Source organism: Seriola aureovittata, chromosome 11 (genome assembly GCF_021018895.1).
Source record: "Seriola aureovittata isolate HTS-2021-v1 ecotype China chromosome 11, ASM2101889v1, whole genome shotgun sequence".
Classification (NCBI taxonomy): Eukaryota; Metazoa; Chordata; class Actinopteri; order Carangiformes; family Carangidae; genus Seriola; species Seriola aureovittata.
In genome coordinates, this window is record NC_079374.1 from 9,964,490 (window position 1) to 9,988,057 (window position 23,568).

The 23,568-nt window shown below is 36.0% G+C and overlaps 1 protein-coding gene across 15 annotated transcripts in view; it reads right to left on the reverse strand.

The window, feature by feature from the left end:
• Positions 1-23,568, reverse strand: part of mcf2lb (mcf.2 cell line derived transforming sequence-like b) — a 60,364-nt gene that overhangs the window by 15,956 nt on the left and 20,840 nt on the right. For 7 of the 15 annotated variants that reach the window (XM_056389251.1, XM_056389247.1, XM_056389250.1 and 4 more), the window contains exons 4-27: positions 22,837-22,927; positions 19,488-19,607; positions 19,247-19,363; positions 18,623-18,772; positions 18,387-18,511; positions 17,682-17,796; positions 17,485-17,604; positions 16,442-16,633; positions 16,174-16,365; positions 15,718-15,877; positions 14,859-14,920; positions 14,667-14,752; positions 14,415-14,481; positions 14,209-14,324; positions 13,993-14,062; positions 13,804-13,896; positions 13,621-13,713; positions 13,386-13,511; positions 12,249-12,470; positions 12,066-12,158; positions 11,472-11,562; positions 11,240-11,312; positions 11,019-11,125; positions 10,670-10,762 (exon numbers count right to left, since the gene is read on the reverse strand). In XM_056389251.1, coding sequence (XP_056245226.1) covers positions 10,670-10,762; positions 11,019-11,125; positions 11,240-11,312; positions 11,472-11,562; positions 12,066-12,158; positions 12,249-12,470; positions 13,386-13,511; positions 13,621-13,713; positions 13,804-13,896; positions 13,993-14,062; positions 14,209-14,324; positions 14,415-14,481; positions 14,667-14,752; positions 14,859-14,920; positions 15,718-15,877; positions 16,174-16,365; positions 16,442-16,633; positions 17,485-17,604; positions 17,682-17,796; positions 18,387-18,511; positions 18,623-18,772; positions 19,247-19,363; positions 19,488-19,607; positions 22,837-22,927 — 2,774 coding nt within the window. Of the gene's footprint in view, positions 1-10,669; positions 10,763-11,018; positions 11,126-11,239; positions 11,313-11,471; positions 11,563-12,065; positions 12,159-12,248; positions 12,471-13,385; positions 13,512-13,620; positions 13,714-13,803; positions 13,897-13,992; positions 14,063-14,208; positions 14,325-14,414; positions 14,482-14,666; positions 14,753-14,858; positions 14,921-15,717; positions 15,878-16,173; positions 16,366-16,441; positions 16,634-17,484; positions 17,605-17,681; positions 17,797-18,386; positions 18,512-18,622; positions 18,773-19,246; positions 19,364-19,487; positions 19,608-22,836; positions 22,928-23,402; positions 23,555-23,568 lie in introns of those variants that run through there. The other 8 variants (XM_056389249.1, XM_056389254.1, XM_056389248.1 and 5 more) reach the window with 5 other exon arrangements.

Genomic DNA, 23,568 nt, shown 5'->3' on the forward strand with positions numbered 1-23,568 from the left:
AGGCATAAAAACGTCATAAAAACGTCATAAAAACGTCATAGTATAGTAAGGCATAAAAACGTCATAGTATAGTAAGGCATAAAAAGTCATGAAAACGTCATAGTATAGTAAGGCATAAAAACGTCATAGTATAGTATAGTAAGGCATAAAAACGTCATAGTATAGTAAGGCATAAAAAGTCATAGTATAGTAAGGCATAAAAACGTCATAGTATAGTAAGGCATAAAAACGTCATGGTATAGTAAGGCATAAAAAGTCATAAAAACGTCATAGTATAGTAAGGCATAAAAAACGTCATAGTATAGTAAGGCATAAAAATTCATGAAAACGTCATAGTTATAGTAAGGCATAAAAAGTCATAAAAACGTCATAGCAAAGTGAAGCATAAAAATGTCATACTATAGTAAGTCATAAAAACGTCATATTATAGTAAGGCATAAAAAGTCATAAAAAGTCATAGTATAGTAAGGCATAAAAACGTCATATTATAGTAAGGCATAAAAAGTCATAGTATAGTAAGGCATAAAAACGTCATAGTATAGTAAGGCATAAAAACGTTATAGTATAGTAAGGCATAAAAAGTCATGAAAACGTCATAGTATAGTAAGGCATAAAAAGTCATAGTATAGTAAGCATAAAAAGTCATAGTATAGTAAGGCATAAAAACGTCATGGTATAGTAAGGCATAAAAAGTCATAAAAAACGTCATAAAAACGTCATAGTATAGTAAGGCATAAAAATTCATAAAAACGTCATAGTATAGTAAGGCATAAAAAGTCATAAAAACGTCATAGTATAGTAAGGCATAAAAACGTCATAGTATAGTAAGGCATAAAAACGTCATAAAAACGTCATAGTATAGTAAGGCATAAAAACGTCATAGTATAGTTAGGCATAAAAAGTCATGAAAACGTCATAGTATAGTAAGGCATAAAAACGTCATAGTATAGTGAGGCATAAAAACGTCATAGTATAGTAAGGCATAAAAAGTCATAGTATAGTAAGGCATAAAAACGTCATAGTATAGTAAGGCATAAAAACGTCATGGTATAGTAAGGCATAAAAAGTCATAAAAACGTCATAGTATAGTAAGGCATAAAAACGTCATAGTATAGTAAGGCATAAAAAGTCATGAAAACGTCATAGTATAGTAAGGCATAAAAAGTCATAAAAACGTCATAGCAAAGTGAAGCATAAAAATGTCATACTATAGTAAGTCATAAAAACGTCATAGTATAGTAAGGCATAAAAAGTCATAAAAACGTCATAGTATAGTAAGGCATAAAAACGTCATATTATAGTAAGGCATAAAAAGTCATAGTATAGTAAGGCATAAAAACGTTATAGTATAGTAAGGCATAAAAAGTCATGAAAACGTCATAGTATAGTAAGGCATAAAAAGTCATTAAAACGTCATAGCAAAGTAAAGCATAAAAATGTCATAGTATAGTAAGGCATAAAAAGTCATAAAAACGTCATAGTATAGTAAGGCATAAAAACGTCATAGTATAGTGAGGCATAAAAACGTCATAGTATAGTAAGGCATAAAAAGTCATAAAAACATCATAGTATAGTAAGGCATAAACACGTCATAAAAACGTCATAGTATAGTGAGGCATAAAAACGTCATAGTATAGTAAGGCATAAAAAGTCATAAAAACGTCGTAGTATAGTAAGGCATAAAACGTCATAGTATAGTAAGGCATAAAAATTCATAAAAACGTCATAGTATACTAAGGCATAAAAAGTCATAAAAAGTCATAGTATAGTAAGGCATAAAAACGTCATAAAAACGTCATAGTATAGTAAGGCATAAAAACGTCATAGTATAGTAAGGCATAAAAACGTCATAGTATAGTAAGGCATAAAAATTCATGAAAACGTCATAGTATACTAAAGCATAAAAACATCATAGTATAGTTAGGCATAAAAACGTCATAGTATAGTAAGGCATAAAAAGTCATAAAAACGTCATAGTATAGTAAGGCATAAAAAGGTCATACTTTAGTAAGGCATAAAAAGTCATTAAAACGTCATAGTATACTAAGGCATAAAAAGTCATAAAAACGTCATAAAAACGTCATAGTATAGTAAGGCATAAAAAGTCATAGTATAGTAAGGCATAAAAACGTCATAGTATAGTAAGGCATAAAAACGTTATAGTATAGTAAGGCATAAAAAGTCATGAAAACGTCATAGTATAGTAAGGCATAAAAAGTCATAAAAACGTCATAGCAAAGTGAAGCATAAAAATGTCATAGTATAGTAAGTCATAAAAACGTCATACTATAGTAAGGCATAAAAAGTCATAGTATAGTAAGGCATAAAAACGTCATACTATAGTAAGGCATAAAAAGTCATAAAAACGTCATAGTATAGTAAGGCATAAAAAGTCATAAAAACGTCATAGTATAGTAAGGCATAAAAACGTCATAGTATAGTGAGGCATAAAAACGTCATAGTATAGTAAGGCATAAAAAGTCATAAAAACGTCATAGTATAGTAAGGCATAAAAACTTCATAGTATAGTAAGGCATAAAAACGTCATAAAAACGTCATAGTATAGTAAGGCATAAAAACGTCATAGTATAGTAAGGCATAAAAAGTCATGAAAACGTCATAGTATAGTAAGGCATAAAAACGTCATAGTATAGTGAGGCATAAAAACGTCATAGTATAGTAAGGCATAAAAAGTCATAAAAACGTCATAGTATAGTAAGGCATAAAAACGTCATATTATAGTAAGGCATAAAAACGTCATAGTATAGTAAGGCATGAAAAGTCATAAAAACGTCATAGTATAGTAAGGCATAAAAAGTCATGAAAACGTCATAGTATAATAAGGCATAAAAACATCATAGTATAGTAAGGCATAAAAACGTCATAGTATAGTAAGGCATAAAAAGTCATAAAAACGTCATAGTATAGTAAGGCATAAAAATGTCATACTATAGTAAGGCATAAAAAGTCATAGTATAGTAAGGCATAAAAACGTTATAGTATAGTAAGGCATAAAAAGTCATGAAAACGTCATAGTATAGTAAGGCATAAAAAGTCATAAAAACGTCATAGCAAAGTGAAGCATAAAAATGTCATAGTATAGTAAGTCATAAAAACGTCATACTATAGTAAGGCATAAAAAGTCATAGCAAAGTAAAGCATAAAAATGTCATACTATAGTAAGGCGTAAAAAGTCATAAAAACGTCATAGTATAGTAAGGCATAAAAAGTCATAAAAACGTCATAGTATAGTAAGGCATAAAAACGTCATAGTATAGTAAGGCATAAAAAGTCATAAAAGCGTCATAGTATAGTAAGGCATAAAAACGTCATAGTATAGTAAGGCATAAAAACGTTATAGTATAGTAAGGCATAAAATGTCATGAAAACGTCATAGTATAGTAAGGCCTAAAAAGTCATAAAAACGTCATAGCAAAGTAAAGCATAAAAATGTCATACTATAGTAAGGCATAAAAAGTCATAAAAACGTTATAGTATAGTAAGGCATAAAAAGTCATAAAAACGTCATAGTATTGTAAGCCATAAAAACGTCATAGTATAATAAGGCATAAAAAATCATAAAAACGTCATAATATAGTAAGGCATAAAGAGTCATGAAAACGTCATAGTATAGTAAGGCATAAAAACGTTATAGTATAGTAAGGCATAAAAAGTCATAAAAACGTCATAGTATAGTAAGGCATAAAAAGTCATAAAAACGTCATAGCAAAGTAAAGCATAAAAATGTCATACTATAGTAAGGCACAAAAAGTCATAAAAACGTCATAGTATAGTAAGGCATAAAAAGTCATAAAAACGTCATAGTATAGTAAGGCATAAAAAATCATAAAAACGTCATAGTATAGTAAGACATAAAGAGTCATGAAAACGTCATAGTATAGTAAGGCATAAAAACGTCATAGTATAGTAAGGCATAAAAAGTCCTAAAAACGTCATAGTATAGTAAGGCATAAAAACATCATAGTATAGTAAGGCATAAAAAGTCATAAAAACATCATAGTATAGTAAGGCATTAAAACGTCATAGTATAGTAAGGCATAAAAACGTCATAGTATAGTAAGGCATAAAAACGTTATAGTATAGTAAGGCATAAAAAGTCATGAAAACGTCATAGTATAGTAAGGCCTAAAAAGTCATAAAAACGTCATAGCAAAGTAAAGCATAAAAATGTCATACTATAGTAAGGCATAAAAAGTCATAAAAACGTTATAGTATAGTAAGGCATAAAAAGTCATAAAAACGTCATAGTATTGTAAGCCATAAAAACGTCATAGTATAGTAAGGCATAAAAAGTCATAAAAACGTCATAGCATAGTAAGGCATAAAAACGTCATAGTATAATAAGGCATAAAAAGTCATGAAAACGTCATAGTATAGTAAGACATAAAAACGTCATAGTATAGTAAGGCATAAAAACGTTATAGTATAGTAAGGCATAAAAAGTCATAAAAACATCATAGTATAGTAAGGCATAAAAAGTCATAAAAACGTCATAGCAAAGTAAAGCATAAAAATGTCATACTATAGTAAGGCATAAAAAGTCATAAAAACTTCATAGTATAGTAAGGCATAAAAAGTCATAAAAACGTCATAGTATAGTAAGGCATAAAAAATCCTAAAAACGTCATAATATAGTAAGGCATAAAGAGTCATGAAAACGTCATAGTATAGTAAGGCATAAAAACGTTATAGTGTAGTAAGGCATAAAAAGTCATAAAAACGTCATAGTATAGTAAGGCATAAAAAGTCATAAAAACGTCATAGCAAAGTAAAGCATAAAAATGTCATACTATAGTAAGGCATAAAAAGTCATAAAAACGTCATAGTATAGTAAGGCATAAAAAGTCATAAAAACGTCATAGTATAGTAAGGCATAAAAAGTCATAAAAACGTCATAGTATAGTAAGGCATAAAAAATCATAAAAACGTCATAGTATAGTAAGGCATAAAATGTCCTAAAAACGTCATAGTATAGTAAGGCATAAAAACATCATAGTATAGTAAGGCATAAAAAGTCATAAAAACATCATAGTATGGTAAGGCATAAAAACGTCATAGTATAGTAAGGCATAAAAAGTCATGAAAACGTCATAGTATAGTAAGGCCTAAAAAGTCATAAAAACATCATAGCAAAGTAAAGCATAAAAATGTCATACTATAGTAAGGCATAAAAATGTCATACTATAGTAAGGCATGAAAACGACAGTATAGTAAGGCATAAAAAGTCATAAAAACGTCATAGTATAGTAAGGCATAAAAAGTCATGAAAACGTCATAGTATAGTAAGGCATAAAAACGTTATAGTATAGTAAGGCATAAAGACGTCATAGTATAGTAAGGCATAAAAACGTCATAAAAAAGTCATAGTATAGTAAGGCATAAAAACGTCATAGTATAGTAAGGCATAAAAAGTCATAAAAATGTCATAGTATAGTAAGGCATAAAAACGTCACAGTATAGTAAGGCATAAAAAGTCATAAAAACGTCATAGCAAAGTAAAGCATAAAAATGTCATAATATAGTAAGGCATAAAAATGTCATACTATAGTAAGGCATGAAAACGACAGTATAGTAAGGCATAAAAAGTCATAAAAACGTCATAGTATAGTAAGGCATAAAAAGTCATAAAAACATCATAGCAAAGTAAGGCATAAAAATGTCATACTATAGTAAGGCATAAAAAGGCATAAAAACGTCATAGTATAGTAAGGCATAAAAAGGCATAAAAAAGACATAGTATAGTAAGGCATAAAAAGTCATAAAAAAGTATTAGTATAGTAAGGCATAAAAAGTCATAAAAACGTCATAGTATAGTAAGGCATAAAAACGTCATAGTATAGTAAGGCATAAAAAGTCATAAAAAAGTCATACTATAGTAAGGCATAAAAAAGACAGTATAGTAAGGCAAAAAAAGTCATAAACGTCATGGTATTGTAAGTCATAAAAATTTCACAGTATAGTAAGGCATAAAAAGTCATAAAAAAGTCATAGTATAGTAAGGCATAAAACGTCATAGTATAATATTGCATAAAAACGTCATAAAAATGTCTTGGTGCACAGACTCAAAGACTGAGAGTGGCTGAACACCTCAAGTCCCTCTCCCTGGAGAGTAAAACTGTTGCAAAAAATCTTGGCATAATCATGGATAGCAATTTAAACTTCAGGAGTCATATTAACCACATCACAAGATCATCTTTCTACCACCTAAAAAATATATCTAAGTTAAGAAGTTTTCTATCAAAACCTGACTCTGAAAAATTAATTCATGCATTCATAACTAGCAAATTAGATTACTGTAATGGCCTATTCACTGGCCTCGCAAACACAAGCATTCGACAATTACAATTAATTCAAAATGCAGCAGCACGTATTCTCACTGGTACAAAAAAATATCAACACATCACACCCGTTCTTAAAACCCTGCACTGGTTACCCATCAAAAAAAAAATATATTTCAAAGTCCTCCTGTTAGTTTATAAAGCACTAAATGGTCTTGCACCTCAGTACCTAACAGACATGCTAATTACCTACACACCAGTAAGATCCCTCAGGTCCACAAACACTAGTACACTAGTCATTCCCCGCACCAAAACTCAGGAAGGGGAGGCTGCATTTTCTGTTTATGCCCCACGCAGGTGGAACAGTTTGCCTGAGGCAGTAAAGACTGCCCCGTCAGTCAATCTTTTTAAAAATAGGTTAAAAACTTTTCTCCTCTTAACAGCGTTTGATTGAACGTGTGTGTGTGTGCGCTTGTCTACTCTGTGCTATTTGTATTGTTTTTTTTATTTATTTTTTTTTTTTATTGTTTTGTTGTATGCTGTAAAGCGCATTGTGTCTGCCTTGTGCATGAAATGCGCTCTATAAATAAAATAAAATAAAAAAATAAAAAAATAAATAAAAATGTCATAGTAAAGTAAAGCATAAAAATGTCATACTATAGCAAGGCATAAAAAGTCATAAAAACGTCATAGTATAGTAAGGCAAAAAAAGACATAAACGTCATAGTATAGTAAGGCATAAAAACGTCATAGTATAGTGAGGCATAAAAACGTCATAGTATAATAAGGCATAAAAAGGCATAAAAAAGACATAGTATAGTAAAGCATAAAAATTCATAAAAACGTCATAGTAAAGTAAAGCATAAAAATGTCATACTATAGCAAGGCATAAAAAGTCATAAAAATGTCATAGTATGGTAAGGCATAAAAAGTCATAAAAACGTCATAGTAAAGTAAGGCATAAAAACGTCATAGTATAGTAAGGCATAAAAAGTCATAAAAATGTCATAGTATAGTGAGGCAAAAAAAGTCAAACGTCATAGTATAGTAAGGCATAAAAAGTCATAAGAAAGTCATAGTATAGTAAGGCAAAAAAAGTCATAAATGTCATAGTATAGTAAGGCATAAAAAAGACAGCATAGTAAGGCATAAAAACGTTTTGGTATAGTAAGCCATAAAAACGTCATAGTATAGTAAGGCATAAAAAGTCATAAAAACGTCATAGTAAATAAAAGCATTAAAAAGTCATAGTATAATAAGGCATAAAAAGTTAAAAACATCATAGTATAGTTAGGGATAAAAAAGACATAGTATAGTAAGGCATAAAAATGTCATAACAAAGTAAGGCATAAAAAGTCAAAAAAGTCATACTGTAGTAAGGCATAAAAAGTCATAAAAACATCATAGTATAGTAAGGAATAAAAACATCATAGTAAAGCATAAAAAGTCATAAAAGCGTCATAGTATAGTAAGGCATAAAAAGTCATACAAACGTGATAGTGAAGTAAAGCATAAAAACGTCACAGTACAATAAGGCAAAAAAAAGTCATAAACGTCATGGTATTGTAAGTCATAAAAAAAGACATAGTATAGTAACGCATAAAACGTCATAGTATAATAAGGCGTAAAACGTCATAGTATAGTAAGGCATAAAAAGTCATAAAAACATCATAGTATAGTAAGGAATAAAAACGACATAGTATAGTAAGGCATAAGAAGTCATAAAAAAGTCGTAGTATAGTAAGGCATAAAAACGTCATAGCATAGTAAGGCATAAAAATGTCATAGTATAGTAAGGCATAAAAGTCATAAAGACGTCATAGTATAGTAAGGCATAAAAAGTCATAAAAAAGTCATAGTATAGTAAGGCATATAAAGTCATAAAAAAGTCATAGTATAGTAAGGCATAAAAACGTCATAGCATAGTAAGGCATAAAAGTCATAAAGACGTCATAGTATAGTAAGGCATAAAAAGTCATTAAAAAGTCATAGTATAGTAAGGCAAAAAAAAGACATAGTATAGTAAGACATAAAAATGTCATAAAGTGAGGCATAAAAAGTCATAAAAACGTCATAGTATAGTAAGGCATAAAAAGTCATAAAATCGTCATAGTATAGTAAGGCATAAAAAGTCATAAAAACGTCATAGTAAAGTAAGGCATATAAAGTCCTAAAAAAGTCATACTGTAGTATGACATGAAAAGTCATAAAAACGTTATAGTATAGTAAGGCATAAAAAGTCATAAAAACGTCATAGTGAAGTAAAGCATAAAAATGTCATACTATAGTAAGGCATAAAAAGTCATAAAAACGTCATAGTAAAGTAAGGCATATAAAGTCCTAAAAAAGTCATACTGTAGTATGACATAAAAAGTCATAAAAACGTCATAGTGAAGTAAAGCATAAAAATGTCATACTATAGTAAGGCATAAAAAGTTATGAAAACGTCATAGTATAGTAAAGCAAAATAAGTCATAAACGCATAGTACAGTGAGGCATAAAAATGTCATAGTATAGTGAGGCATAAAAACGTCATAATAAAGTCATAGTACAGTAAGGCATAAAAACGTCATAAAAATGTCATAGTATATTAAGGCATTAAAAGGATAGTATAATAAGGCATAAAAACATCATAGTAAAGTAAGGCATATAAAGTCCTAAAAAAGTCATAGTATAGTAAGGAATAAAAACGACATTGTATAGTAAGGCATAAAAAGTCTTAAAACTACATAGTATAATAAGGCATAAAAAGTAAAAAAAGTCATACTGTAGTATGACATGAAAAATCATAAAAACGTCACAGTATAGTAAGGAATAAAAAGGTCATAGTATAGTAAGGCATAAAAAGTCATAAAAACCTCATAGTAAAGTAAGGAATAAAAACGTCATAGTATAGTAAGGGATAAAAAGTCAAAAAAGTCATACTGTAGTAAGACATAAAAAGTCACAAAAACGTCTCAGTATAGTAAGGCATAAAATGTCATAAGGCATAAAAGAAACATTGTACAGTAAGTCATAGAATAGTAAGGCATAATAAGTCGTGTTATAGTAAGTAAAAAAAAAAGTCAAAATATCGTACTGAAGATACAAAAAAGTCAGAAGAACGAAAGGCCCAGACAGAAAGGCCCCAGGCCAAGGGCTCGAACCCAGAACCTTTTCAATTATGGAATTATGACTCATTATAGTATGACGTTTTTATGCCATTATACAATACAACTTTTTATGCCTTATCATACTATGATTTCTTTATCGGGTGGGTCGGTGAGCAGTGGTTAGAACTTTCGTCTCACAGTGAGAAAGTTCTGGGTTCCAAGCCCGGGCTTGGGGCCTTCTGTGTGGAGTTTGCATGTTCTCCCTGTGACTGTGTGGATCATTGTCAGGTACTCCGGCTTCCTTCCGCAGTCCAAAGACATGCGCATTAGGTTAATTGGCAACTCTATTGCCTTACTATTCTATGACTTATGACATATATTTGACATATATGTCCCTATATCAAGAGTGATGTTACAATATGTGTGACATAAAAGAGGATATCTTATTATGACATATATACATTCTCTGTATATATGAAGATATAAGTTTATAACATATACATACATACATATACATAATATGAACATATTCTCACAGGCTTTGGGATAGATATGTATATATGTGACATAATGTCTATAATATAAACAGACATACTAAAATACATGTTTAGGTAGACATACATGTCAATATATGATATTGTTCCAATTTCTAAGAGGTTTCATATATCATTTTTACAAATATAGGCTTTACTTTAAAAACATTATTTTACTTCATATGTACATATATTTCATATATGAAAATGCAACACATATACATATATTACATTTGCGCATGGGCATTTCTGAATGTAAATTAATATCTTGTTATGTTAATAAACTGTTTTGTTGAAGGCATTAAAAAGTCAATCTCTTTGTTTTAAAATGGGTGGCGGTGTTGTTGCGTCCCTACCAATGTTGAGACCAAACTTGCGCCTTTGGTAGCAAACACCACCTGCTGCCACCTCTAAAGCTTACTAACTAACACGTTACATATATCCATTCTGTTAATCTGTTCAGAAACTGAAGTTTAAAAAGTGACAAATTGTGGATTATTTCATGGCAGAGAGCTGCAACTTTCTTTTTGCCATCACCACACACACTTAAGAGTGGTATCTAACTTGTCATTGATATCTCAGCAAGAAAGCCAATGAGAATATTTCCATAATGTCTATTGCTTAAATTACTCAAAATACAAAAGTCTTTGACTTCCACTAAATGGAAATTTTCTCTTTTTAATTGTACAAATGCAGAAGATGATGTGATGTGTTGAATATGTAATCAATAATGACCTGCAGTTACCTTTCTGAGCTTTGAGGTTACTGAAGCCTTGTAAAGTAAAGCGTTTTTTAGCCACAGCAGCTCTGTCTGAGGTAGGGCTTGTCACAGCCTCATCTGAGACAGAGGAAAAACAAGGATACAGGACGTACACAAAGAAGGAAGGAAGGAAGAAGGAAAGTTAACCAAGTGTAAAGGAAGAAAATCAATATAGAGGGAGAAAGATATGTTTTATCATCAGAAGAGGGGAAGCAAAGAGGTACAGTGGTAAGTGTAGTTAGTATCATACATGTACTACAAATGCTAAAGGCAGATTTGTTAAAAGAAAAAAAGATGTGTTGCATCCGTCTCACAGGATCTCTCTTAGTCTCACCTTTTCCTGTGGGCTTTGGTGAAGAAGAGGAGTTGACATCAGGGCTGCAGGGTTCAGCTTTCTTCTCCTCTCCCTTTTTAAAGCTCTTCTGACCGGTCTTGAATGGACTGTGGGGAAACAAAAGTGGAACGTAAGAATCTTGAACAGTCTCTGCAAAGACTGGCCAAAAGACTGATTACTTAGGGTTCACTTTTAAAAAAGCCACCACAAATGAAACTCACCTGAGACTTACTGTTGCACTGGGCACAGGGGGGAACTGGAAAACCTGGTCTGGTGCCCTCTGCTGGCTGGCTTCTGAAACACAGAGGGAGAATGTAAACAAAAACAAGAATTGTACTTTCATAATCATTACAGCTAAATCATTAGTCTCACAGTTTCTGGTTAAAAATAGATATTAGTGTAACCATGACCTGAAATTGGACATTAATTTGAAAAAAAAAGAAAAAGTTTAACCTCTTTCTGTACCTCTGCATGCTTCCAGCTGAGTTGTCAGAACCTTCCTGATCTCATTTACCCAAGTGGTTTTTACTTCAGTTGTTGGTGCCTGAAATAGGACAATTAAATATTAAAAAGGCTGAGTGTAAACTGTGTAACGCTTGTCACTGTTGCCAGGAGATAGACAGCCCCATTTTTAAAATACAGTACATTGTACTTAAAACATAAACCCTGTCTTTATTTTGCAGCACATTCCTGAAAAGGCTCAGTAATTTCCTAAAACCAAACATTACTAAAACAATGGTAAATTGTTGGGGATCATTTTCAGCCTCAGGATTAATAAGTGCAAGTGAGAATTTATGGCATCAGGAAATAAATGAGGGAGTGACTCAAAATAAGCAGTTGTAGTGAAGGAACATGTCACTCAATGCAACACTGTGACTGACTGTTTTTAATATGTTTTGGACAAAAATTAGTCCCTTTGGCATAGTCCAGAGGAAATAGATTTTGACTCCATAGAGAATACTTGTCATTTTGGTCATTTCATGGGATTTTTGACAATTAGAAAAAGTTTGAATATAAGCAGACTCTTAATTTTTACGTGTTAATTACCTGAACAATATAAACCTCTTCTCTTGAGTTGCACCAGATTTCAAACTTCTTGTTGTCTCCCTTTGCATTCTCAGTAATGCCCACTGCACTCATCTGTTACAAAAGATAGCCAGGTAAAAAATGTAACATTTTTTTTTAATACAAATGGATGGCTGTTCATGACACAAGTGTAGAGATGCTCACACTCAGTGACTGTTTGAAGCTGTATGAGGGAGCTTTCTCGTAGCCTTCCCCATTCTCCTCCCGCCTCTTGCAAAAGAGCAGGGCTTTCTCATGGAGGAAGAGGTGTCTCTGCATGGGCTTGAAACGGGCCAGATCCTTAACCTTGGCATGGCCTTTCTTGTGCTCCGTCCACACGCTGAATGACCCTTGCATCAGCAGCTTTCCCAGCTCACTCAGATTACCCTGAGAAAGAAAAAGATGTCTTAAGATGGAGCTGATTGACCACATACTGCATATGTTCTAAAATACTGTATAGAGGCCATCATTTTAAATATTAATACATTGTTTAAACAACTTGACCTTTGATCCATTTAATGTATCTGTGTCTTTCCTCTGAATAATGTCTCTACACTTGGAAACCGCTACCAAGTACACATGTCCATACTGTATGTCTTGTTTTGTCTGACCAACAGTCCACAAATCAAAAGTGGTTCAGTTTCAAGTCATGCGCGACAAAGAAAAGCACCAAATTCTCAAACCTGAAAAGCTGGAACCAACAAAATGACTTAAGTTATTATTTCAATTATGAAAATGGTTGGCTGTTAATTTTCTGTTGATCATCTAATTGATGAATCGACTAATTGTTACAGCTCTAACAGATTTATTGTTGAAAACAAGATCTCTTTTATCCCAAATTCAACAATATTTGCCACAAATAATCATCACACATGAAGTGACACTGAAAAAGAAAGATCATGCCTGATACTACTCTTTTATCCCATTGGACTATTTTGGTATTGTGATTACTGGGTAAATGCTGTGTGTAGTTTTTATTGAGAACTATATAGAGTATACAATTTGATTTTGTATTCTTAGTTAATATTTAACGTGTGGCCAGTTTTGTTGTTGCTTTTCTCTTTTTACTGCAACAGTTTCGCCTCTGCCTTTTTGATGATCATTTCCTTCTTTAAACGACTGAGACCATCAAGCGAGTGAGACCATCCCTGGACATCACACTTCACAGATGAGTTTGGCTTTCACACAATATCTTATTCAAAGGCTACGCTCAGCATGTCTTTGTCTTCCATTTTCTATTGGTGACGTATATCAAGCATCTGTTCTGTGACTGATGAGCCTGGATCCTGTTCAACGTCTAACCTCATATCCTGTAATGGCGATGAGGTGCATGGAGTCATTGACGGCCTTGAGGATGCCCAAGATGGAGGTCAGCGCCTCCTGCAGGTCAGCAGCTCCCTCACGGCCCTTACTGTACTTCAGCATTTCCTGTAGTTAGAAAATGTAAATAAGAACCACATGGATAAAAGAACTCAAGTCCCACAGAAAACACAATTTAACAAACCAGTTGACTTGTCGGTAACAGACAGTAAGATACCTTCAGTAGCAGCTGATATTTGGTGATCCTCTGAACAGGCTTCAGCAGATAAGAATCTAAACCCAGTTTATGTTCCAGCTTTTTCTGACACTCCTGAGGCAACAAAACAGAAAAGAATTATGTTAAATAAAACACACAGATGGACATAAAGCTCAAGAGCAAATTATCCATCGGTCTGTTCACCTGGAAGAAGGCGCAGTCTGAGCACTGCCTCCAGAGGCTTTCAGAGCGAGGCTTATTGTGACAGTACTTCTCATAGATCTGCAGGTCTGTCATCTGAGGAAGGAAGTGCAAATGATTTGTGATCAGGAAAACCCCATCAGCAGCACTACTGTATTCACATCTGTGCTGAAAATCTCAAAATTCACTCACCCTCTGTAGAAAACACCTTCCAACCAACTCTGGGCAGTCGGTGTACAACTCCAGCTCTCTCAGAAACGTCCTGGAAACAACAAAATCATGACAGAGAAAGTATGAGGAAGAGCGAGACAAAAGATAAAGAAGAAGATTGATTGAAATGCTGTTCCTGCAAAATGTCACAGTCACAGCGTAGGTATCATCAATGACAGCCAGATGGCGCTCACTCACCTCTTGTGGAAGTGGTAAATTTCAGGCATGTTGCCAAACAGAATCTCCTTTTTGTTCTGCAGAGGAGCAGGGATGAGGTGAGACACTGCTGGATTATCCATCTCAGAGGCATAACCCTGTGAGAAACACACAATCGCAAACATGAAATTTCAGGCACAGGTATAAGACTAACAGAATATGAATCCCTCTGTGGAGTGAATAAACACCTGCAATACACAGAGCAGCTCCTCTACATAGGCTCTCTCAGTTTCCAGCAGCTCGTTCATCACGTGCCTGTAGACAGGGAGGATAGAGAGTGAGGCAGGCACAGAGGCAAAAAGAAGAGGGATCAAATAAAGGATTTGGTGGATTCAGAAAAAATAGATGCACAGCCCTATAGATAATGAGATAACTTTTCACACAGTCCATCTGCCGTGTAATTTGATTACAGATGAAAGAGCGGCAGCTGATCCCCTCACCTCCTGAGCACTGCCAGGTTCTCCTCCTCCTCTGACAGAGAAGCATGTCTGCTGTTATTGTCTCCATTCTGCAGTTGGCCTTTTCCCTGAGGGGGAAAAAAAAACACAACAACATAGGATCAGCATGATAAGCAACAGACAATACAAACCTAACAGAACAAGTGGACAGACAGTGCGCAGACACGAACTCACTTTCTCACAGTTGGTCCCAGAGTCCGACTCTGAGCAGTGTTTCTCCTGCTGAGCTCTGTGTGCTGTGGATGAGAAAACAGAGTCATCATTTTTAGGTTATTAAAAGCATCAGTCCAATGCAATAGTTGAAGCATTGCACATATATTTACATACGTATATATAATTACATATTGTAATTCTGAAGATCATCTGAGTGATACATTTCTTGTACAGATACAAGAAATGTTTTGGCTTTTTATTTTATTGGAAATCACCGACCCATAATAAAGTAAGTATAAATTGTGATCATTATAATGGTGCATCTGTACCAGACAATATACTGTTTATTTCTCATGTTGTCACTGTCTGTGTTTTCACACATGGATAAATAATGCTGCAAACATCTTGGGATTTTGCATTTGTTATGAAAAAAATGTTTTAAATGATATGGTTTTAGAGATTTAATAGTCTTAACATATTCATTGTTTTATATTACAAAATATAAAATAAAAGCTTTGTCCTGCTATGCATAAGCTAAAAGCAATAGCAAGAATTTTCAACCTTATATGCAAAGAATTTCATGATGAAACAGCCAGTAGAATAAAGCATTTTTCATTTCTTGTTAGAGAAATCTCTAATGTTTCTGAATTCACAAGTCGACCTACCTATTGTTCATTTACAATTTCTAGGTTATTTGTGTCTACAATGAAAATTTCTACAGTATATGCTATAAGTGAGATAACGTGAAATATATGTATAGGGTTACACATAGTGCAAATAGCAATGTGGTCATGCAAAGAATAAAGAACATAAAATCCTTCTGAAAAGACTTTACACAGTGTAGAATAAATGGCTCATGTGTGGCTGTGTGGAAACTGACCAGGTGAGCTGAGAGGGGATTTGATGAAGGCCTCTGGTCTGGGGGCTACCGGCTGCACCGGCCTGGTTTGTTTGGCTGCTAGCTTCTTCAGGCTGACCCTCCTCTTGTCAAACATCTCCTGCATAGATACCTGCTTCTGGAAAATCTTCTCCACTTGGTCCTGACACACAGGAAGTCATCAGAGCAGTGTCAGTACATCATCATATTAATATTTGATGCTTGTTTAAGTAACTAAGTGATCATTTGTTTAGTATATTAGAATCAATAAACCAGTGCCACAATCAGTGGAGACCTGATACCATACTGATGTTAGACAGATGTGCACAATAACAGTGTTCAATGGACAATGGTCATATCTATTTACAATAACTGCATCAAGTTGTTACTATCTATTTAAAAGTGACAGAGTGATGTTTAAAAAGTGCAACATACGTTTTCTTTGGTTGGTCCTCTTACCTTGAACTGCTGGTTGAGCACAGCCTCATATTCTTTCCAGATGGTGCTGAGGTCTGTCAGCTGGTTCTGGCCTGCGTTATCCAGATAACGCTCCAGCTCCTGCAGGGCTAACTCAGCCCCCTCGTGTGACTGACACTTGTCTACTGGCTGAGATGCCAGCAGGTATATGCCGTCATCAACCCATTTAGAAGCCTGGAGATGACAGAAGGTGGGGTCAGAAACAAGACAAGGAAACTCCACTAGGAGTGTCTGTGTGTTGTCTTCTCACCCTCTCCAAACATTGATGTAGCTCCATGGCTTTGAGAAGATGGTCCTTCTTGGCCCTCAGGCTGCTGCTCACGCTCTCGCTGACCGCTCTGAGCTCGTTGCATTTGGGCTGAATGGAGTCTTCAGCATAGTGCGAGTTCTGGATGAGTTCATCACCCTCACGAGACAAGGCCAAGGCTCTGTCCATCACCTCCTGTGGAGCAGTATGGCGTGACAGTAATTACCTCTGCAAGGGTGCTTTCACCAGTCCTCTAGCAAACTTCATCTGATTTTAACCAAATCTGCTACACATCCTGATGAGCCTGAAATCTGGAATCTCCTCTTTACATATTCTCTACATTTTTCCTATATTGGCTATGAATTTTTGTGATCATAAATTCCAAATATTTTTGAGTCCACTGTGCAATTGTGACCAAATTTTTAGGAAACTATGAACATAAACTGCTACATTTTATGGGATTTTACCCAAAGACACTGCTATTTAGAAATGAAATTTTTTTGCACTATCAATTCTTGTGCAAAGCCCTAATATTCCCAAAAAGATCACTTTCCTCTTAGTTCCTCTATGAGAATAAAGGCCATCATCAACATGCTTCACATGTATATTTTGATTCAGATCCAGATTAGAATGAAACCATTTAAAAGATTATGCAAATTATCTAAATTTAAATTTAGATGACTGTGCAGCCTTGGCAGAGCATTACACTCAGCTTTGTTAATTAAACTGCTCATTCACACCTTATTCAGGAAGCTACTATATAGACACTGTCATATGCACGGTATTATGAATATGATTGTGATGACAAAATGATATATGATGACAAATTATAACAAAATGTAAAATGGTATTACAAGCTAAATTTCTATTTATTTTCCAACCTCCTGATGACAAAAAGTCTACCTGTCAGGATTATTGGAGTGACATTAGATGATTTGTAACAGAGACACAAACAGAACTGTGCATTCAACAAACCAAAATATTATTCAGCTATTCATGCTATGGTTGGACAAAGCTTTGATTGTGAGGGGTCAGGTATTACTTACACAGACTCTCTCCTCATAGGTGGTGAGTTCACAGAAGATATGTTCAGCGTGGGCTGGGCTGATCCCAACCTCAGAGAAGGTTGCAAGTTTCTCAGACACCTGATCCAGCAGAGCCCTCACCTGCAGCAGAAACACCTCAGTCAGTTTTCAGGTTTGAACAGGGATCATGTTGACTGAGATCTAGTACGGAGGCTCACCTCTCTGTAGTTGTGCTCAAAGTGGCGCAGTTGGAGACACTGCTCCAGTTTGGTGTGATGCCTCACCCAGAACTCATCGAAAGCCCTTTCTGTCTCATCCAGCTGAGACAGCAGTCTGACAGAGGAGCAGAGAAAGAGATGGGAACAGTAAGAGACAGAGATGGAGATAGACTGTAAAAAAGCAGGCAGTTGAGTAGAGAAAAAAATGCAGTGGGGGAGAATGAATAAAGTACAAAATGCACTACAAATGCTGACTGAGGTATTTGGATATTTTTCCTGTGTTTATGTGTGTGCATGCTATGTAAAGCTAATGCCTGTTGACAAGGGAATCAGTGCCTTTAGTGCTGCTCAAAATACTGGCTGACCTCAAAGCACACTGCCTTGGCAAGTGTTACTAAAACTATACTGACGGTAGGAGATGAGACGCCACGAACAAATTACCTGCCATCAAATAACTCCAAAGTCTCCTGGCTTTACTCTTTGTTAAATCAGATACACCACTGACAGTCTGTATAACAATAGTGGCACTATATTTTTAGTCCAACTAACATATTATCAAGTCACTGCAGTGTTGAAAACTGTTGACCTAAAAACACTGACTTTTCCTCATCAACAGCGAAAGAAACTCACAGCACTAATTTGTATGAAATGGAGACAAGAAAAGAACAGCCATCCTGCAGCACTACGAGCTCTTGTGGTTCTAACCTTTGCACTGTAGCTAGGTTCTCTAGTTCATCCTGGTTCATGTTGTGGTCAGGGTCTCGTACTACAGGCTCATTGATGCTCTCCAACAGCCTGCTACCCTGACCCAGAGCCACCATCAGATCCTCCTACAGACACACCGAGACAGATTGAGGATAATCCAAACAGATAAATGATGTATTGTATGTAGAAATATACAGAGAAGCAAAGCAAAGGTGTGTATGTATATGAATAGTTACCTTCATTTTTTCTTTCTTGTTGGTGTGTGTGCTGAGCAGGATGGTTGTGGCCTTGATTTCATTTGGGAGTTCAGTTTCAGCCAGCTCAGTCCCAAATGACTGCAGGATCTGTGCCGTTTTCTTTACCATCAGCGCAAAGCCTTCAATAGCCTGACGTATACAAGACACAACAGAGACTGTCTACATGCATGTTTGTGATGAGTCAAGAAAATGTGCAGTGCCTTCATTTTTTAGATTCAGGTGCTGCAGTATGATGCTGATGTAGTGAGACATGAGGGTATTTTTCATTGACTGAATATTTTGTTTCAGCATCTTTGGTCATTTTTCTGATTTTACCGAAGTGAAGATTTTTATGGAGGGTTTCCACCCTGAAGTAGAAACATGTTTTGTTCAATCAACTTTCATCTTGTCTATCTCTCATCTATCTTGGCCTGAGCTTCTTAAATCTGACGAAGTCTCTTTGTCTCCTGTTTATTTCATTGTTATTTGTATTTCTCACCTTTTACGTGCACTCATTTCACTGTGTGTATTATTTTATTTTTAAGGCTCCTTGTAATGACTGTGTGTATTTTGCCCATGCTAGTAATTCAGTGTAGGGTGGTGTGTACTGTACAGTGTACATACAGTGCGGTGAGAGATCCACTTCTCGTGACAGTACTCCTGTGTTCCCCCGAGTTCCTGGGTCAGCTGGGTGCGGTCGATGTAGGAGTGCAGCTCAGTTATAGAGCTCAGCATGATCACCTGAGACAGAAACACACTCTTACCTATATGTCATCTGATTATAAATAAGATCAAATGTCAATATTAATCATTGTGTGATATATATACACAATGTTTCCACAAGTGGGAGAGTGACTCCACTCACCGGCACCTTCATCTTGAACTCATCCTTGTTGAACTTGAAGAGGATGTCGGACAGTGTGCGCTGCAGGAGGGTGGTGGGCCTCAGAACCAGGACCAGCTGGAGGTTCCCTGGGAAGGAGCCCTGAAATTAGGGAGTAGATGGAGACTGTCACCGATGTAACAAAGCAGAAGGGATCCTCCTCCACTGTGAGTCAATTATACATCACACTTCAGCCAGACGTGTCCTGTTCTTTTTTGCTGACAGCCAGCACTTCCTCTATATTATTCCCTCCTTTTGTCTCTGCATCTGTCTCCCACATGAAAACTCTCACTCAAACACATTCGAACATGCACATGGAGTGTGTGGAGTACAAGCGAATAGGGAAGGTAGTGGGGGATGCGGGGGATCCTGTGGCAGGGACATTAATCTTCATGTCCCCAAGATGCCTTTGCATGAATAACAAGGCAGAAAGAACCAGCACCAGCTCATAGATATGCACAGGCATGATTACAGTCTACCCAGCTGGCATTGTTAGGATTTAAATTAACATAGTTTTGATGCATTTGTTAATACAGAATGATGCACAGGGTAAACGTTTTACTTTTTTAAAGCCCTAAGAGGCAAATTTATGATTTGTGATTTTGGGCTGTATAAATTAAATAGTCATCTCTAACAAGCATACTCAGCATAAAGCAAAGAATCACTTGGCTTTACTAGACACTTTGGAACATCCATATGAATCCCCTTTTCCTCATTTCTCATGCTATGTATCCACCATACATTCAACTCAGCCAACAGAACAAATAAAACGCCAATTTAAATGTCCGGATTGACACCGACAGACTAAGTACTGCTGTGAAAGCACTTGGATGATGGTTGAGGGTGGACACGGATCTCCCCGCCTGAGGCAATGCAACTATTAAAGCAGCTTTAATTAGCTAATGACCTAAACCGATGCTTTGCCTGATTAGCTGTCCTCCCCAAGTGAGTTGAAGAATGCTGTTCTCAGCAAAAATAAAAATGAACACTGTTAATAAAAAAAGGCTTAAGATCTGCACCGTTAATGGAATTATTAAATCAATTCAGTGTTAGTCCTTGCTGACCCGGTGGAAAGAGAATAATTGTGTTGAAAATGGTCACTCACCATATGGGTTTTTTTGCCTCCACTATTTTCTCTGGGGAAAAAAAAGGGAATATAAGGCCTGTAGCAGCATTGTCTGTGTCAGACCAAAACACACCTGACGTAGCAATACTAGCACCACACGGGTGGGATTATTTAGTCTTCTTTAAAGATTAAACTAAATATTCACGCCCACTGATTTGTTTTGTGTAGGAAAGAATGGGTTTAGGGGTAAAGGCCCCAGACAGGGTAGAGAAGTAGGAAAGTAGTGAAAGAGACTAATTCACTGCTGATTTTGATTTTTTCATGCGATTTGTTAGCAACAAAAACAATACAGAATATCTATGTATAATGTATATTGTAACCATTCAACCATGCTGCTCAGATCTGTCATTACTGGCAGTTGTGGTCACGGTCTACATGTTCTTTGTCACTGTCAGACTGAGATGAACGTGCACGCACGCGCGCGCGCGCGCGCGCGCACACACACACACACACACACACACACACACACACACACGAAGAAGAGCCAGATAAATGAAGGAGAGGGGGGTATGCTTTAGGGACCAACACTGTAGACTTCATTAGGATCAGCCTGTAAACACACATCGTGTCTGTCATCAGATCAAACTCAGCCATGCACAGCAACGGGTAGCTTTCCATGAAACACACTGACCCACATTCACACAAGCACATGTGTACACAAGTGTGCTCATATACATAGACACAACAAGACAAAGAGATCCACTCAACAGCAGAGACGTTCTCACTCAGATCCACACACATGTACCCACCGACTAAATAACCCAAATACATCAGTGTGCTTTGAATATGATTGAATATAGACCATGAGCTAGTCTCCACTGTACACAGATAACAGCAGCTTAGAAAGTCCAGTTTCCATCATGATGTATTTAGCAGGCTGGCTGAATCACCCCAAACAGGACATTATTGCAGGGATGACTGAATGCCCCCTATTACCAGCCTGTCAGCCCGTAAAAGTCCCCCTTGTGGGATTAATAAAGCTTGATTTAATTCGAAATGAATGAGTGGGTCTCTCATGTCTCTGGAGACAGTGGGTGGTGATATTCATCTCTCATTCTCACAGACGTTTCATCTTTTCGTGTAGCCCTCTGTGTTGATTTATTATTTTTCTGCCAGTAATGATACACCTGTGAGGATCTGTCCAAAACAAGTATTAAATGACTTCAACATTTTTATTCTATACAATATTTCTGAAAAATTCAAATGTTCAACAATATAAATTGACAACAATAAACATGTCTTCACTACACTGGCAGGGAATATAATGGTGGCATTGCAATGAGTGAAGCTGGTAAAGCTGTTAAAAACTGGGTGCTAGTCAACTGTCCATTGTTTTATCCCCAAAAATATGCTAAGAGATTATATGATGGGGGTGATTCTCTCTCTCTCTCTCACACACACACAAAGATATAGATACGCTCATTGTCCAAAGGAAAGGACTGAAACAGTGAGAAGGACCAGAAGGTGGAAATTAAATGATTAGTTCTGATGCTCAACAGCTAGATTCCTCTTATTCAGCAACATGGTGACATGTCACATGGTTAGATGAACCATTAAAATAGAAAATAAATGATGCACTAAATGGAAGAGAGACAACATGTAGCAAAAATATGCAGCAGCTCAACACAGTACAAAAAAAAAAAAAAAAAAAAGACTCAAATTTAGGAGGCTAATAGGATAGATCGTAAAATAGGCTGAGAATTAGGTGTCCATTAATTTTTCTGACTCATCTAAAGTAATTAAGTTAAGGCTTTTTTTTTTTTTTTTTTTTCTTCAAAAAATGTGTTATTAATAAATCAACTTGAAGAGATGAGTGATATTTAAATGAATGAGTGGAAAAAAAAAAAAAAAGTCATCTCCTTCTGTCTTTTCTGGTATGTGACTGTTTATTTTGCCCCGTAGCTATGGAAACACATGGCACGCTGTGATGGTGATGGGACAGAGTTCAAGGGTGGTGTTGGCTCATATCAACCCCCCAAGGTGGTGGTGATGATATTAGTGGTGTAGCTGCGAAAAAGAGACAGGGATGCTCCAACACCTCTCTGTGGCCTGACAAACCTGCTCCCCCCATGGGTGAGGGTGCAAGGCCAGTGCCGCTCAAACCCTGGTCCTCTCTCTCGCATAGACGCACAGACACAAAGACACTTACAATGCACGCAGGAAGAAAGTGCATGGTCACATCTGCAGACACAAAGGCAAACTTACTGCAATACGGAGCAGGGTCCCCTTAACAGCCGCCCATTTGTCTTGCCGGCGATCAATGACCAGGATGAAACCCACGCCTGTCGACGACAAGCTGGAACACACAGAGGCAGCATGTTTAACACAAATGACACACTGGTCCGTTTGACCCACAGAGATAGTTCAGGGGTCAGCACCAAAGTGAACGGCAAGATGAGATCATATAAACTGACTAAACTTTAACCAAATAGCCACTTTTAAAGACAGAAAAGTAGTTAGCCCACAAAAAACATAACAGTAATGAAGAAAAGACAAAACATGAAAACATGCGGTGAAGAAGCCGGGTGCTTGTTTACAGCTCACTGTTTTGTTATGCTGCTCTTTATCTTCTTAGACAGCTGGTGCAGTCCATAAAAGGAGATGCTGTGAAGCACCTCCAGATTTCTTGGCCATCAGCCTTTAGCCCCCTGTACTCTCTCTGCGCACCCCCTTCCCCTTCCCCCTGCCGTCGCTCTGGTCCCAGAAGAGAGGAGGGGGCTATACATCAACAATCACATGTGCAGCTCACCAGCAGAATCCCCTGTGCTTACCTGAAAACATGATGCACCTACAGCATAGGTGACACATGCGCACCTTAGCACTGTCAGTATCTTTCTTGCAGAAACATGCCAGTGATCTTCAAGTATTTACTTTCATGTCCTCCATTTTACAACTATCAACTGCACAAACAGGGTGGCAGCAGATTAAAAGGGGCAC